At 41.6% G+C, this 16416-nt stretch overlaps 2 protein-coding genes across 2 annotated transcripts in view; both read right to left on the reverse strand.

Moving 5' to 3' along the window:
- ulk2 (unc-51 like autophagy activating kinase 2) overlaps positions 1-10294 on the reverse strand; it is a 43925-nt gene extending 33631 nt beyond the window's left edge. The window contains exons 1-3 of the mRNA XM_087841403.1: positions 9168-10294; positions 4186-4278; positions 3962-4003 (exon numbers count right to left, since the gene is read on the reverse strand). Coding sequence (XP_087697529.1) covers positions 3962-4003; positions 4186-4278; positions 9168-9257 — 225 coding nt within the window. The 5' untranslated portion in view covers positions 9258-10294. The remainder of the gene's footprint in view (positions 1-3961; positions 4004-4185; positions 4279-9167) is intronic.
- Positions 10295-11515: 1221 nt separating this feature from the next.
- tmem97 (transmembrane protein 97) lies at positions 11516-12891 on the reverse strand. Its single transcript, XM_035911372.2, has 3 exons — positions 12699-12891; positions 12415-12559; positions 11516-11980 (listed from the first exon to the last, which is right to left on the reverse strand). Exons 1-3 carry the CDS (start codon positions 12810-12812, stop codon positions 11706-11708), a joined length of 534 nt encoding a protein of 177 aa, XP_035767265.1. The 5' UTR covers positions 12813-12891; the 3' UTR covers positions 11516-11705.
- Between the last annotated feature and the right edge of the window lie 3525 nt (positions 12892-16416).

Here is a 16416-nt window from a genome sequence, read left to right on the forward strand (position 1 = left end):
CGTCCTGGACGTAGTGTTTTCTACATGACTTCTTCTTCAGTCTCAGCTGACAGCAGGTTTCCCCAATCATATAAACAGTACATTTCCTTAATCCGTTTTGCATAACTATTTTTAAATCCCGGTAGCTCTGCAACCACGTGAGCTAGCGCAATAAGTTTTTTTTGCATATGAAACCGGAGGAGTTGTACTTACATCTTATGCCATCAGCTTGATCTAGGTCACAGTTTCCTTCCACATATAGCTTTGCAAAAACTGCATAAAAAGCACTTGCAGCAACAAAAACATAATATTCCAGAAACACGCTTTGCCGATCCGATCAGCTGTTCGTAACACTTCCTTGTCCATCAGCGCGAACTATGCATGTCCGCCATGACCTGCCCGAAACCGGAAGTGACATAATTTTGCAGAAATGTAGTTTTTTTTTTTACCATCAGGGCCTCGTGAGCCTATACTGGTGTTTTTAACTTTGACTTTATGACTTTCTGTGTCGTTTCTGGGATGCTTAGGACTCATATTGCACTGCTGGAAATAGTTTATTTTGATGCATATGCTGCTTTTTTGCAAATTTGCATTGTAATATTTATTTTCGTTTTTCCTGCAGTGTATAAAAATTGGTGTATTTCAAAAATAAAACTATGAAAACACTCAAAATACATTTCCTGTGGTGGGAAACTATTTTGTGCAACTTTTTTGTATTTACAGTTTTGAGGGATAAGCCTCTTAAATTTCTCTAACTAGAAATATATGTGGCACGGTGGTTAGCACTGTCGCCGCACAGCAAGAAGGTCCTGAGTTCAATTCCAACATCAGGCCGGGGTCTTTCTGTGTGGAGTTTGCATGTTCTCCCCGTGTTTGCGTGGGTTCCCTCCGGGTACTCCGGCTTCCTCCCACCGTCCAAAGACATGCAGCTTGTGGGTAATCCAAATTGCCACTAGGTATGAATGTGCGAATGGATGTGAGTGCGAATGGTTGTCTGTCCCTGTGTGTTGGCCCTGCAACAGACTGGCGACCTGTCCAGGGTGTACCCCGCCTCTCGCCCTATGACAGCTGGGATAGGCTCCAGCGCCCCCCGCGACCCTGAAAAGGATAAGCGGAAGCGAATGGATGGATGGATGGATGGATAGAAATATATGTTAAAAAAACAAAAACGATTTTCAATTTTTTTGTAGTTTATTGCACCTTTTTGCAATTTATGTAATTACTATGCACTTAATGCAGACATATTATTAGAATTTGGGCTATAATGGTTGTATTGATGTATAGCAACTTGAAATGCTCCCAAAAATGGCTCCACAGCATGTAAAAATATAATATAAGCTCTGGCGCATTTGGTTCTATGGCACCACTAACTAACAATGAATGTATAATTGTTGGGTCTAAAGGGGATCTAACCGGAGTATGATGCCCAATCTGTGGTGAAGATCCGGGTTCAGGAGAGGTGAGCAAAGGTAGCAAGCGCCTGGCGACGGGAAACAGCTAACACTCCTGTCTGTGGACAGTTAAGCTAGCTAGCTAAGTTTAAGATTTGCTCCGAAGCGAGAAGAGGTTTTTGAATAACAACCGTGTAATAGCGCAAGCTAGTTAAGGGTGGATGGATCTGCCCGACATGGCCGTCGCCTTCACCAGCCAATCAGGATTGGCGGAATGAGATAAATGCTTTTGAGGAATATGCAGGGAGGCGCATCCAATAGTGAGACATTGCACTCATGCTACTCTGAGAACCGGGGTTACACAAGTAAGCTAACGTTTTTGTGTTGCTCCTAACGTGAACATGGGCAGCTCAGCAGCAGACTGACTGCACTGACGGTTGGCCTTTCAGATTCAGATTAAAACACTTTTCTACTAATTAGACTGCAACATATTACGACTATTTTGTTGTGGTGCTGTGATCTACTCTTATAACAGCATTTTCACATCTAGCTCGATGTGCATGTGAGCCGTAGAAAAGGCCAAAATGACAGACTGACTTAACTGTAACTGCAAAGCACTCTGGGTTATTAGTCACATGGCCGCCAGATTGTATTCAGGAATTCTGGAAGCTTTTATTGTGTTTGTCAGAGTTAACGGTTTTAACACCATCATATAATACTAATGCACTTTGACACATTTAAGGAGGTTAACAGGCTTAGTTTGTGAACTTGAGCTGCTTTGTTAATGCCAACAGCTGAAATCAGAGTAAAGCAGGCGAGTTCAGAATCTGATTTTTCACCCTCACTAGGCGTTTTGCTTGAGTTCACTCATGTCTAGAAACACAGACGAGTTTACCCACAGACTCGGCGTTTCCAGCAGAAACTGCATCTGTGGCAGTAGCGAGGCCGAGGGCGTACGCCGGCGCATGTACGCCCGCAAACATGTTTGTGGATGCACAAAAACCACATATACTTTGTAACAATATTCAGCTGCCTCTAAGTTTGTCATCGATATTCCCATCTAGGAACGCCTATGTACAGCAAAACAACAAGACCAAGTGACTAATGCAATAAAATAATAACCAAAGTATTTTTATTTATTTAAACATTTAATGATCCCTTCACTAAGATAAATTCTGACTAGTTGTGCCAAAGTTATCAGATTAAGAAGACAAGCTGCTGCTCAGCTCTTAATACTCAGAAATCCTAAATAAAGTGATTAAGATAGCGGTGTGATAACCAGGACAGCGTGTGTGTGCGAGATCTCGTTGGCACAAAAGATCTACGGCATCGTCACAGTTTAGTGTCACCCGTTCATCATCCTAAGTGTCCATGACTCATGTTATATGTGTCACTGAACAACAACATTATCATTTCTTTTTTGAAATTCATATAACATGTTATCATAGCTGTCAGAGATAGTTGCTGCTGATCTCACAATCACAACAACTGCAGATGTTTGAGGATATATTTACATTTTACTTTCACATTATTTAGCAACATACATTTGAATTATGTCCATAACATGCTAACAAATGTTCATTTCTAACTCACCAATGGATAAGTATACTGCCAGTGCAGCCTGATAATCTGCACCTCTACAATATCATTCAATCACATCCGTTTAAACGTGTGGACAAAATGCCAAACTGGCAGCTTGAAATAACAGCAAACCAATGTGTAACTTTAATATGGCTTCATCCAGCTTTCACATACTGTCTGTTAGGGGTGGGGAAAAATGGATACTGTGTAGCATTGTGATATTTTGTTTGCTAATAATGTATCGATACAGGGACAGCAGAAATCGATATTTTGTTACAAAAAAGGTTTTTGTGCTCTGACTTCAGAGCATGTTGATCCTTTTTCTGAGCAAGAATCCTGACATTCCTTCACTGTCCAAATGTGTTTAACTTGTTTTAAACATGACAGTTTACTTATTTTAATTTAAGACATGTTTTATTTTAATTAAGTTTAAAACTTTTTTATTTAATGTAAAATTATATTTTGTTTTAATTTACTTTCAAATTCTTCAGTTGCTGAAGGGGCTGCATAGTTTTCATAAACTGCATAGTTCAGAATAGCTATAATTGTACCAGATGGTTGATTCAGTTAAGTTGGACTAGACTGTAATACAAACCGTTCAGTTTGTCAACAATAAAACTGAAATGATAGAAAGACTGAGTGTGAGACTTTGATATTAGAGAAAATGAATATTGATAAAGTTTACCTTTATGTACAGAATCTGAATATCGCAAAATATTTTTAAAAATTGCAATAATATCGTATCGTGGGATGTATGGTGATTCCCACCTCTACTGTCTGTGCATTGAACCATAGCCAATCCCAGGTTCGGCTAGCTGAACATATTCTTACGCTTGCTGATCTTTTTGGATGATGGTTCATTTTGAAAATTTCAGTTTTTCTACCACAGACTTTAGAAGCTCATCCTCTCAGACACAAACAAACGATGAAACATTAGTTAAAGAAGCTGCGTACTAAAATTAAATCAAACACTAAAGACATACATTACTTTAAAAGATTCCCAAACTTACCTGGACATCATAAAGTGCCACGATGTTTTCATGCTGCAGCTCCTGAGCAAAAAGAGCAGAAAGTGAAAAACATTAGCAGGAGCATCAACTAGCCTACGGAAGTTAATCGGGTCACTTTCATTCATGTTTCTATCTGGGCTGGATTTTATAAGGTGCACGCTCAAGTCAAGTCGACTCCAGTAAAGAGGAAAAAAGGAGGGAATTAAATTCAGGGTCATGCTCACCTTCAAGATTTTGATTTCCTTCCCAAGAAGGATCTGGGACTTGGACAGGTTCTTCTTGTTAATGCTTTTGATGGCCACCTCCCAATCAGTCTTCTACACAACACAAGAGGAAACAGATCACGTGAGAAGTTAACAAGGATGTTCCTGCACAACAGTTCAGATTGAATTTTTAATGCTGCCACTCATACGTTTCCTCTTGAGGCTTTCAGCTCCTTGACGCTGCAGGCTGACCACTTCAAACCAATAGAGAGAGTGCATGAGTTAGTTGTGGCTAGAGGCAACCATCCTTTCACTCAGGAAGTATTTTTGTTGACCTGAAACCCGTAACATCCTGACCAACTGGTATTGTGACCAATACACAGTGGGGCAAAAAAGTATTTAGTCAGCCACCGATTGTGCAAGTTCCCCCACTTAAAATGATGACAGAGGTCAGTAATTTGCACCAGAGGTACACTTCAACTGTGAGAGACAGAATGTGAAAAAAAAATCCATGAATTCACATGGTAGGATTTGTAAAGAATTTATTTGTAAATCAGGGTGGAAAATAAGTATTTGGTCAATAACAAAAATACAACTCAATACTTTGTAACATAACCTTTGTTGGCAATAACAGAGGTCAAACGTTTACTATAGGTCTTTACCAGGTTTGCACACACAGTAGCTGGTATTTTGGCCCATTCCTCCATGCAGATCTTCTCAAGAGCAGTGATGTTTTGGGGCTGTCGCCGAGCAACACGGACTTTCAACTCCCGCCACAGATTTTCTATGGGGTTGAGGTCTGGAGACTGGCTAGGCCACTCCAGGACTTTCAAATGCTTCTTACGGAGCCACTCCTTTGTTGCCCGGGCGGTGTGTTTTGGATCATTGTCATGTTGGAAGACCCAGCCTCGTTTCATCTTCAAAGTTCTCACTGATGGAAGGAGGTTTTGGCTCAAAATCTCACGATACTTGGCCCCATTCATTCTGTCCTTAACACGGATCAGTCGTCCTGTCCCCTTGGCAGAAAAACAGCCCCATAGCATGATGTTTCCACCCCCATGCTTCACAGTAGGTATGGTGTTCTTGGGATGCAACTCAGTATTCTTCTTCCTCCAAACACGACGAGTTGAGTTTATACCAAAAAGTTCTACTTTGGTTTCATCTGACCACATGACATTCTCCCAATCCTCTGCTGTATCATCCATGTGCTCTCTGGCAAACTTCAGACGGGCCTGGACATGCACTGGCTTCAGCAGCGGAACACGTCTGGCACTGCGGGATTTGATTCCCTGCCGTTGTAGTGTGTTACTGATGGTGACCTTTGTTACTTTGGTCCCAGCTCTCTGCAGGTCATTCACCAGGTCCCCCCGTGTGGTTCTGGGATCTTTGCTCACCGTTCTCATGATCGTTTTGACCCCACGGGATGAGATCTTGCGTGGAGCCCCAGATCGAGGGAGATTATCAGTAGTCTTGTATGTCTTCCATTTTCTGATGATTGCTCCCACAGTTGATTTTTTCACACCAAGCTGCTTGCCTATTGTAGATTCACTCTTCCCAGTCTGGTGCAGGTCTACAATTCTTTTCCTGGTGTCCTTCGAAAGCTCTTTGGTCTTGGCCATGGCGGAGTTTGGAGTCTGACTGGTTGAGGCTGTGGACAGGTGTCTTTTATACAGATGATGAGGTCAAACAGGTGCCATTCATACAGGTAACGAGTGGGGGACAGAAAAGCTTCTTACAGAAGACGTTACAGGTCTGTGAGAGCCAGGGATTTTCCTTGTTTGAGGTGACCAGATACTTATTTTCCACCCTGATTTACGAATAAATTCTTTACAAATCCTACCATGTGAATTCATGGATTTTTTTTTCACATTCTGTCTCTCACAGTTGAAGTGTACCTCTGGTGCAAATTACTGACCTCTGTCATCATTTTAAGTGGGGGAACTTGCACAATCGGTGGCTGACTAAATACTTTTTTGCCCCACTGTACCTTGGAGACAGCCCAACAGAAACACACATGTGGGATTTAGTGTGTTAAAGCTCTACCAGAGTGTTTTATTATTCAGCCTTAGCAAACACTGCCTCGGTTTTAGACGAGGCACGCTAAGGTAACAGACTTTATCACGTAAGATCAAGACTGGAGGTGGAGGTGAAAGAGAGATAACAGACAGTCTGAGCACAATAGCAATATGTACGTGAGGTCATATCAATCTGTGTTTACAGGATGCCCTAGAAGTCTTCGAATCACACTGGGAATCTTTAACATCAACTTCTGTCTAACTGACCGAATGTTTGCATGGTGTTCTACACTGAGCACTCATTCACCCTGTCACACACATTCATACAAGTGTATTTTATACCCTACACCGTGCAGATGAGTCAGCATGAGACTTACAGACAGCAATCTAATCAGTCCGCTTTAAAGGCAAGAGCAGCCAAATTTAACCCCCTGATTCCCAGGTCCTCATCAATGATGGATATCTGGCTAAACATTCTGCCACACATCAAAAACTCTAGATTTTATTTTTCTCCAAAATCTAAGGTTAGGGTTACATCTTATCATTGATGTGAATTTACACTTCAAAATTAAACTGATATGGCTCTGATTTTTCTAGCACATGCAAAATTGGCTCTGCAGTGGACAAGTTCTCGTGAAGGACGAAGGAAACTTTAGCTGTCCCAGTGACACCGGGTCAACTGGCTTTCTGACAGCAAGGTTCTGCACTCAGTGACGAGGCGCTCAGATGACTGTTAGAGCAATATCATGTTTCCAGATGAGCTCTTGGATCAAGATGCCTTTATTGTGCAATATAAAGGGAAATGTATTTGCTCAAACCCAGCTAATTGCCACGTAAGAGTTATGAAAAGGTGGAGTCACCAGATTTGCCCTGCTGAGAGCGACAGAAGCACGTGTTCGTTTTCCAGGATAAAGCATTATCTCATTTATGAATCACAGCTGATTACAGACCTGTGAGCATCAAAGAGATTATAGTCAATAACACTGCAACCAGATATAGCTGAAGGTGAGACTGGACAGCTGAAAGTAGGACCAGAGCACTGTGAGCGGCGCTCTTCATAGCTTATGTGAGCCACTCATTGTACACAAAGTTTAAAACGTCCTTGTCCTGAAAACATTGGGTAGATCAACATCCAGTCAATTAAATCCAGTGGTTATGAACACATCTCTACCATTCATGTCTCAAAGAATACAACTTGCATTGAGAAAATATTATAATTTGTTATATTATTATAAAAAGTTAAGAAAACATTTTTAAAATGTAACAATTTTGCATCAAAATGTTCACGCCCACAGCATGCCCCCAAAGGAAAACTGCAATTACAGATTTACAGAATTTAATCTTAATTTTATTTTTTTATACATTTTAAGTCGTATTTCACATAAAATAAAATGAACCTTTGTTTATCATTTGGCCAGAAAAATCAGGGAAACGACTCACTGTCTTATCTATATACAGACCAGTAGCGTTGACTTGCACAGTCCTCCCCTACAGACCCACTTTGGGTGAGGAAAACTACCACTTTATTTTTGAAAGGAGGCGGTGCTTGTTTTGCATTAAATACCAGAAAGAATTTGATTTTGGTAGTTTCTAAAGTGGTAACATATTTGGTAAAATGTATATTATATTCATTCGCCTCAAAAAATACAGCAGTCATATATCTGTCACCTCTAGCTGAACTGTTCCTATTGACTTGCTAGCAATAGCTGAAAACATAGCGTTCCACCCAACAGTCCAAATATGGTCATTTCTATCTGAAAAAAACAACAACAACAGGGCAGCAGAGACAATGTTGAGGGTCTTAAATGCAGTCCAAAACCAGTGGGCGATGTCACAGTGGTTACATCATTTATATAAAGTCTAGGAATAAAACACAGAGTGAATAAGTGTGATATTCACACCAAATACATTTATTTCTTTTCCGACATTTGTTGTTTCAAAGTTCGAGGGGGAATTACCCACGGAAGCCAAAAGACATTTCTCAAACTAGCCCCCGGTCTATCTTATCTGTGAACAGACTCTGCATAATAAATTGATATTTCAGTGCAACATGAGACCATATGCAACATCCAACACCGCCCGAGGAATGAATCAATCCATTAGGTCTGATGCATCCAGGTGCCTCTAACTGTCCTGCGCCTGTGAGCCCACACAATCCTATAAATAGGCTAAACAGAGTGCAGATGATGGGACTAAAATAGTAAACACACTGATCACATGCCAGGTCAGTTTTAACCTGACATGGAAGCATGTGACCACACACAGGGATTGTTTACACAGACACATATGTTTCAGAGTTTCCAGGCTCTGAGCTGGTAATCGATTGTCACAGTGAGAGAGAAGCTTGGCTCCGGGGATGCTCTGATGCAGCTTCAGTTCAGGAATTCAGGACCATCTGTTTCACACCAGTAGCACTGGGCCACCGTGATGTCATGGCCTGCATCTCTGCCACACATATAACCCACCCCATCCTAAGCTTCTTCTGTCACGGAAAGCCCCACTCCGGGAAATGTTAGCAATTTAATCCACTTTCTGAGCTTAATGATCTCTCTGTGGTTCAGTGTGAATGAGTGTTGTGCAGCTCTTACATAAGTAAAGCTCTTCTGCTTAAAAAGGCAAAAGGAAAAACACTGCACCCCTCCTGCCTTAGTACGTCAGCAAGTCATTCACAGCTGCCTGACTCATCTCTATCATGAATGAACGAAATAGCCTAAAAGCACTCATGCACCTCCCATCAGGCCGGTGAAATAGCACCATAATCACCTGTCACAGCATGACTCCACATTACATCAGCCAGGATGCAGGGGTTTAGTTATGAAAGTGCTTGAAAATATCTTTCCCCGCAAAAAAGGTGATATAGTGCTGCAGAGCAGCAGTCCCCAGTTCTACTGACTGACCCAGATTTCCAAACGAGTTGTCTGCTCGCTCTCCCTTTCCCTGCAAGATGAAGTAAAGGAGGGGATGCAAATGTGCAACTGATTTATTTACCTTCCTGTGTCTTCCTTTGAACACCACAGCAAAGGCTCCGTGTCCAACCAGATCTTTTCTGCTGTACTCAAAATCTCCCACAGTTTCCATTGTGAAGGGCCGATGGTCCAGCTGGGCACAGTTGGTTTTCCTTGGATGACGCTGTCCTCTTTAGAGGAAAAAAAATCCCAGGGCAAGCTATCGACCGAGTCCTGATGATGCTGCTGCTTCTTGCACTGCGGAATTATTTCATGACAGGCTGCTCTGGTGTGCGTTATTGCATAAATAAGAGATGCAGCCAGGACATGATGCATTCACATGCCCTCCAAGCAGGCTGGGATGTTTGCAATATCACACACAACGGACGACTTTAAGCATGGCTAACTCAGTCTGAGCTAAACTATATCCGTGCCAGCTGTCTCTCGTTCACCTAGTTCAGTAGCTTCAATCCAGCTTTGCAAAGCACTCTAAGGACGCTCACTCGCACATTGCGTGTCCTGGTCACCGAACCCGTTCAGAGGGACAGTCTACATGATGCCAATCTTGCAGATGCAGACACTGAGCTATCTGTTAGCCTGACAGTGATATAGCCCTTTGGCTATACGAAGCGTCATGTACACAGCGCCTAGGAACATACTAAGAAGTATAAGAACGTAAGGATACCTGTCCCGATACTTGACAATAAATCCAGACTCAAGCTAAAATATACAAGCTGTAGCAACCTATGAAGCTAGCCAGCATCAGGGAGCTAATACACAGACCATGTTAGCGTAAAACATCAACACAGGACTGTTAGTCCCTTTTATCTGTCTTCTTCGACAGTAAACCCAGGTCCATAAGAGCTCTTGGAAAAACACAGACGTCTCCCCGGTTAGTATAAATTTCATCCGTGTAAATAAACAAAAACACTTCGTTGTTTCCTTCGTCGTCGAGTCTGACAGGACAGCTAACGCTGCCTCTGGAAGGAACTGTCGCCTTCGATTAAATCTGTTTCCAAACGCAACGACTGTAAGTCTGCCTGTACATATACTGTACAGTATTTAAATCCCCGTACAGTGCTGTCACTTCTCAAAATACAGCAGAGCCTCCCACTCTGCCGTTGACTTAAACAATACAGAAACTTAGTGCCGTATTTCCTTTTATAGGCTCTCCGTCCGCGGAGGCGAACATAGACCGTTCCTTCCGCTGCAAAGGTTAGTCCCCGTAGTCTAGGACTGTTTGTTCGTGCAAATCAGACTCACAGCGATAAAACGATGCATTTTATCAACGATGTTTGATCACTGTTTAGATTAACTCTAGTTGATATTCTTATGTAGCTCATATATTTTATTAGTATTTTTTGACATATATCCTATTTAAACGTGAAACAATGGATATTTTAACAATAGTTAAACAACAAAAGTTGTGTGTGAAGGGGGTTAATTAAACATCTAACTATATGACTATACAATATGACAGCAAATATATTTAAAAGAGGGGAAAAACCACCGTTTGTCAGCAGCAAAATAGCAGTAAAAGGACAAAGCTGAGTGGACATTTTAACTTGTGCAACAACTTTAAAAAAAAAAAAAGTATTTTGTAACTAAGGCACACACACCCAGAATCGCTTCTGTGAAGGAGGTGAAGGAGAGCCTCCACCCTTCCAGGAAGACGTGGAGGTACGCTGTAAAAACACTGCCAAATAGACGCCATAAAAGATGAATAATAAGAACAACTTGAATTACTGAAAGAAACGTTCGCTTAGTGGAGCCTTTTATGTAGCTGAGTGTATCCACACAGTGTGATACGGGAGATGTTCAAATGTATGTGCAGGGTCAGTGGGCAAAAGAGCACATTTTTAATCGACTTAAAACAACTGTAAGATCAACAGCTGACAAGAAAATCAATATAAGAGATAAAACAAGAGTTTGTTTAAACTCTTTGATGACAAAGCATTTCCACGAACAAATACAGCTTATCCCTTTATCTACATGTGATGCACCGCTCCTGAGTGTTTGGCTTGAACAAAGGGGACTTGTATAGATTTCTCATTAAGGATGTTTAAATAGCTAAAAGTCACAATTAGACTCCCAGTGAAGATGATCTGTTGTCTAATTATTAAGTGTTCAAAAACAAACATCCTGACTGGAAGTTTCAGATGTACCTGTATCTTACACTAGCACTCTCTGACAGCACCAATAGGAAGACGAGGTTTAATAAGCACCCCCACCCCCACCAAAAAACCCAAACAAAAACCCCCAAAATGGTTTATGTTCCTGTAGAAGGCAGAGATATACTACAAAGGACGGGCTTCAGCCTCCTGAAACAGAGAAGCTAGATCATTTAGATAGGGGTATGTCTAAACCCAAAGAGAAACATCAGAACAGAAATCACAACAATATGGATTTTATTGAAAGGTCAACATTAAAAGTGACAGTTTCAGATGGTTCACGACGGCAGTTTCTTCTTGATAAATGGTGTGACTCACACAGACTTGCACATACATGTTCATACATTCACAAATGTAGAAAAAGATCTCTTAAAATCACAGTAAATTAGATAAAATTGTCTTGTGGCACTTCAGTTCTTCTTCTTGGCCTTGGCTGACGCGTTCCCAGGCTTAGAGGAGGCGTTGTATGTCGAGGACATCAGCATGGTGAGGAGGAGCAGTACGGGTACCAACAGGTACGGTGCATATATGGAGACTAGCAACCAGCGCTCCTGGACAGTTTGAGGACCAGGATTGGGTTTCAGAGGGAACTGATAGAAGAGGATGTGGGTGAGGATTGGGATCAATGTGGTGGCCACGTGTGTGGAATACACAATGGCAGGAATCCGGATCCACTTACAACCACCTGTTTGAGCGATCGGGAGAAAAGACATAAGACAGAAAACCTGTGACGCCAAGTCTGTGAATCATCCAAGACAATGCAGACGTTTTGTTTGTTTCCAACAAGCACAGAAAATTCAATTCCCTTCATCTTTATTATTTGTGTGTATAATACAGTGCGGTGGTGGCCAGGGTGACATTTTCTCCTGCCCACTGGGCCCACCCTCACTGGTTCTTGGTCATTTCCTGGAAACGCCCCTGGCTGAGCTGCAGTTTGGTTACAAACACTTGAGGCAGTAGATGTCTGATGATAAGGCAACATAAAGGCCGACAGAGGTCGCCTTTGACCCGCGTGTGTCCTACTAGGAGAGCAGCTGACCTGAGAAAGTGCGTGCGTGGTTGGCTGGGTGGGTGAGTAGCTTTGACTTATTATGATGATTTTAGTAAAGTCTGACTGACCTTTCAGAAAAGCGTACGCTGCAACGGGGAAAAACGGTGTTTGAAGCAAAGCCTCGCAGAAAATAAAGGACTTGAACCACTCCGGGGGGTCCAGCACCATGGGGTCTTTGAAGTCCGCTGCGTACCATTTCAGAAGGTCCTTCAGCTGGAGGGGAAGAGTGTGCATGAAGTTGTAGCTGAAAATGTGTGTGTGTGTGTGTGTGTGTGTGTGTGTGTGTGTGTGTGTGTGTGTGTGTGTGTGTGTGTGTGTGTGTGTGTGTGTGTGTGTGTTTAAAGTAACTCACCGGTTGGGGGTACACGTGTTCCGGCAGCAGGGCTTGTAAGTCAATAAATAATGTGATCGGAATATGAGTGGCGAAGTAGAAGAAGAAGATTAGTTCTAACACACGGAGAGACATGATCTCTGACTCACTCGGAGCACATAACAGCAGAAACGGGTCCAAGTCCGCTGTGGAAGCAGCGCAACGTTGAAACGCCTGTTCCCAGGCTGGATCCCATTGGCTAGCGAGAATGACATGAGGGCGTTCCTGAAGGCACCATTCGTCCCATGCGCATGCCGCTTTACGAGCTCCTCGTGAATGTAGGAATTATTATTAGTAGTAGTATTTTACAGTTTTTATTACAGCATTAAGAAAAGATCCGGTGTTGTGCCAAAAAGTGATTGTCTGCCAAAAACTGATTTCTGGTATTTGCCAAAAACTGATTGCTCGTATTTAAATTGCTATAAGTAACTTGTTGGGCTATAATATGTGAAACATATGTCAAATGCATCCCTCATGGATGACATAAAGTCATATTGAGCTACAAACAACATTAGTGTAACAAGGTAGAAGCCGCAGTCAGTCTTTGGCAGTGACTTTTATATAACCTTTATTTATGCCGTTAAAAAAAAAGTCTAATTAACATTAAAAATGTCTTTTGTAAGTAGTTGGACAGCAGAAATGGCTCAAATATTACAATAGTTCTGTAAAAATATTTAAAGTGGGGATAAAGGACCGGATTGGTTATAATGTAAGTACAATAACACAGAATTGTAAAGATACTTGAAAAACAGATAATTTTTTAATTCCATATATAGCCCCTTTGTAAACGCTGTTCACCGAAGTCATTTACCAACATAGATATTACACATAAAAAATACACGCAAACATTGGAAATCAGTTTGTGGCAGGCAATCACTTTTTGGCACAACACCGGTATGTAGGATAATTTTTTGCTGGTGGTAATAGCTCTGTTATTTGGAGAGATTTTAGACAGTCTCTGACTTATAACTGCAAATATACTCAAGACCTACTTTATTCAGTCAGTGGAAGAACTGCCAGAAGAGCTGTCAGAAAATTCAGTAACCGAGTCCACTTAAATCAAACACACTGATCAATGTGAAATCAGATGAATAATTAACCATTTAAACCTCTCTATTTGTCTTACCTATACCTTGTTAGTAATCCTGCCTTCTTGATCTGTTTTCCAGCTAAAACCTCCTGTGAAAAACAGCTGGAGACAAATCGTCCAGTTTCCACGTGCAGAAGAAAAACCCTTTCCTATATGACAATGCTTGGCGGTAAAGCTCATCTTAGAATGAAAACTGTGTGTTTGTGGTATTTGGTGGTTAATCTCCAATAGCCCATCACAGCAGAACAGAATCCCAGTGGCCATGGGAATTAGGACCAGGGCAGGACACCCCGGAGTCTAGAGGCTGGTGGTGGAGATGAAGATGGAGGCTTGAATGGAGCCTGAGTGACATGTGAGAGGTGGTGATGGGGAGAATGACAGATGCGCAGTGAGATTTGAAGTGCAGGGAATGAAGGCTGACCAGTGACGTCACAATCAGCTTGACAGTGTGGGAAAGTGGAAGTGATTTGATGCTTAGATTAGCTGCAACAGCTGGGAAGCAGAGAGATGTGTGATGACAGATAAGCTTCATTAACTGGTTGGGTCACCCTCAGCAGCAACAACTGCAATCAAGCGTTTGCAATAATTGACAATGAGTCAATGACAACAGCGCTCTGGAGGAATTTTAACCCTCGTTTTGCAGAATTTTTGTAATTCGGCCATGTTGAAGGCTTTTTAGGCATGAACCACCTTCGTGCCACAGCATCTCAATCGCTTTCAGGTCAGGACTGGGGAGGCCACTCAAAGTCTTCATTTTGTTTTGTTTTTTTAAGCCATTCAGAGGTGGACTTGGTGGTATATTTGGATCATTGAGGTCAGCTTGAGGTCCTGAACAGATGGCTGACACTCTCCTTCAGGATGTTTTGGTAGACGGCAGAATTCATGGTTCCATTTACCACAGGAAGTCTTCCAGGTCCTGAGGTAGCAAAACAGCCCCAACTATCACACTACCACCACCACAGGAGGGGCAAGGAGGGGGGCATTTAGGATTTTTCCCCCTTAATAATAAACACCTTCATCTACATTACACTGTACATACTATGCAATGATATATTGAAACAAGTGCAAATACACAGGTAAACACAGAGTTTGTCAGCATTAACATTTCACAGTAAGGCAAGGCAAGTTTATTTGTATAGCACAATTCAACAGCAAGGTGATTCAAAGTGCTTTGCAGAGACATTAGAAACAAAAACAAATAAAAAGCATGATTTAAAATTGATTAAAACAAGCAAACTAACTAACTAACTAATTAACAAACAAACAAACAAACAAACAAAACAGTATATAAAATCAAAACAGATAAAATCAGAACAGTAGATAAAATCAGTAGTTAAAATGTAAGTTTTGAAATTTAAGCTTAAAAGTGTGGATTTGGTGTTTTATTCAAATGCAGCTGAGAACAGGTGAGTCTTCAACCTGGATTTAAATAAACTGAGTGTTTCAGCTGATCTGAGGCTTTCTGGGAGTTTGTTCCAGATATAAGGAGCATAAAAGCTGAATGCAGCTTCTGGTTCTGACTCTGGGAACTGATAAAAAACCGGATCCAGATGACCTGAGGGATCTGGAAGGTTCATACTGGGTCAGGAGGTCACTGATGTATTTTGGTCCTAAACCATTCAGAGCTTTATAGACCAGCATCAGAACTTTAAAGTCTATCCTCTGACGGACAGGCAGCCAGTGTAAAGACCTCAGAGCTGGACTGATGTGGTCCACTGTTTTGGTCTTAGTGAGGACTCGAGCAGCAGAGCTCTGAATGAGCTGTAGTTGTCTGACTGATTTTTTAGGTAGACCTGTAAAGATGCTGTTACAGTAATCAAGCCTACTAAAGATGAATGCATGGACTAGTTTTTCCAGGTCCTGTTGAGACATCAGATCTTTTATCCTTGAAATATTCTTGAGGTGATAGTAAGCTGATTTTGTTATTGTCTTAATGTGTTTTTCTAAGTTTAGGTCTGCATCCATCACTACACCCACATTTCTTGCCTGGTTTGTGGTTTTTAGGTGTATAGATTGAAGTTCTCTGGTGACCTGTAATCGTTTTTCTTTGGCACCAAAGACTATTACCTCAGTTTGTTTTTGTTTAGCTGGAGAAAATTGTGGCACAACCAGTCAACCAGCCTCGGTCTCCTGGTGACATTGTGATATATATTTGTGTGTCATCTGCATAGCTGTGATAGTTTATTTTGTTGTTCTTTATAATCTGTGCCAGTGGGAGCATGTAAATGTTAAACAGAAGGGGTCCCAAGATGGAACCTTGGGGAACTCCACCTGTGATACTTGTCTGCTCAGATGTGAAGTTACCTATTGATACAAAGTATTTCCTGTTTTCTAAGTATGTTTTGAACCAGTTTAGTACAGTTCCTGAAAGACCTGCCCAGTTCTCCAGTCGTTTGAGTAATATGTTGTGGTCAACTGTATCAAATGCTGCACTGAGATCCAGTAAAACTAAGACTGACATTTTTCCACCGTCTGTATTCAGACATGTGTCATTAAACACTTTGGTCAGAGCGGTTTCAGTGCTGTGGTTCTGTCTAAAACCTGACTGGAAGGCATCATAGCAGTTATTCTGTTTTAAGAAGTAATTGAGCTGTTGAGAAACTGCTTTTT

Source organism: Neolamprologus brichardi, chromosome 1, assembly GCF_056152115.1.
Source record: "Neolamprologus brichardi isolate AB-2024 chromosome 1, ASM5615211v1, whole genome shotgun sequence".
Lineage (NCBI taxonomy): Eukaryota > Metazoa > Chordata > Actinopteri > Cichliformes > Cichlidae > Neolamprologus > Neolamprologus brichardi.

Excerpts from the sequence above, each read along its gene's own strand:
- tmem97 (XM_035911372.2), bottom strand. The coding sequence starts at position 12,812 with ATGTCTCTCCGTGTGTTAGAACTAATCTTCTTCTTCTACTTCGCCACT. Across the intron at positions 12,560-12,698 it reads AACACGTGTACCCCCAACCG|CTGAAGGACCTTCTGAAATG; the intron begins GTGAGTTACTTT and ends CTTCCCCTCCAG. Across the intron at positions 11,981-12,414 it reads AGCGTACGCTTTTCTGAAAG|GTGGTTGTAAGTGGATCCGG; the intron begins GTCAGTCAGACT and ends TCGCTCAAACAG.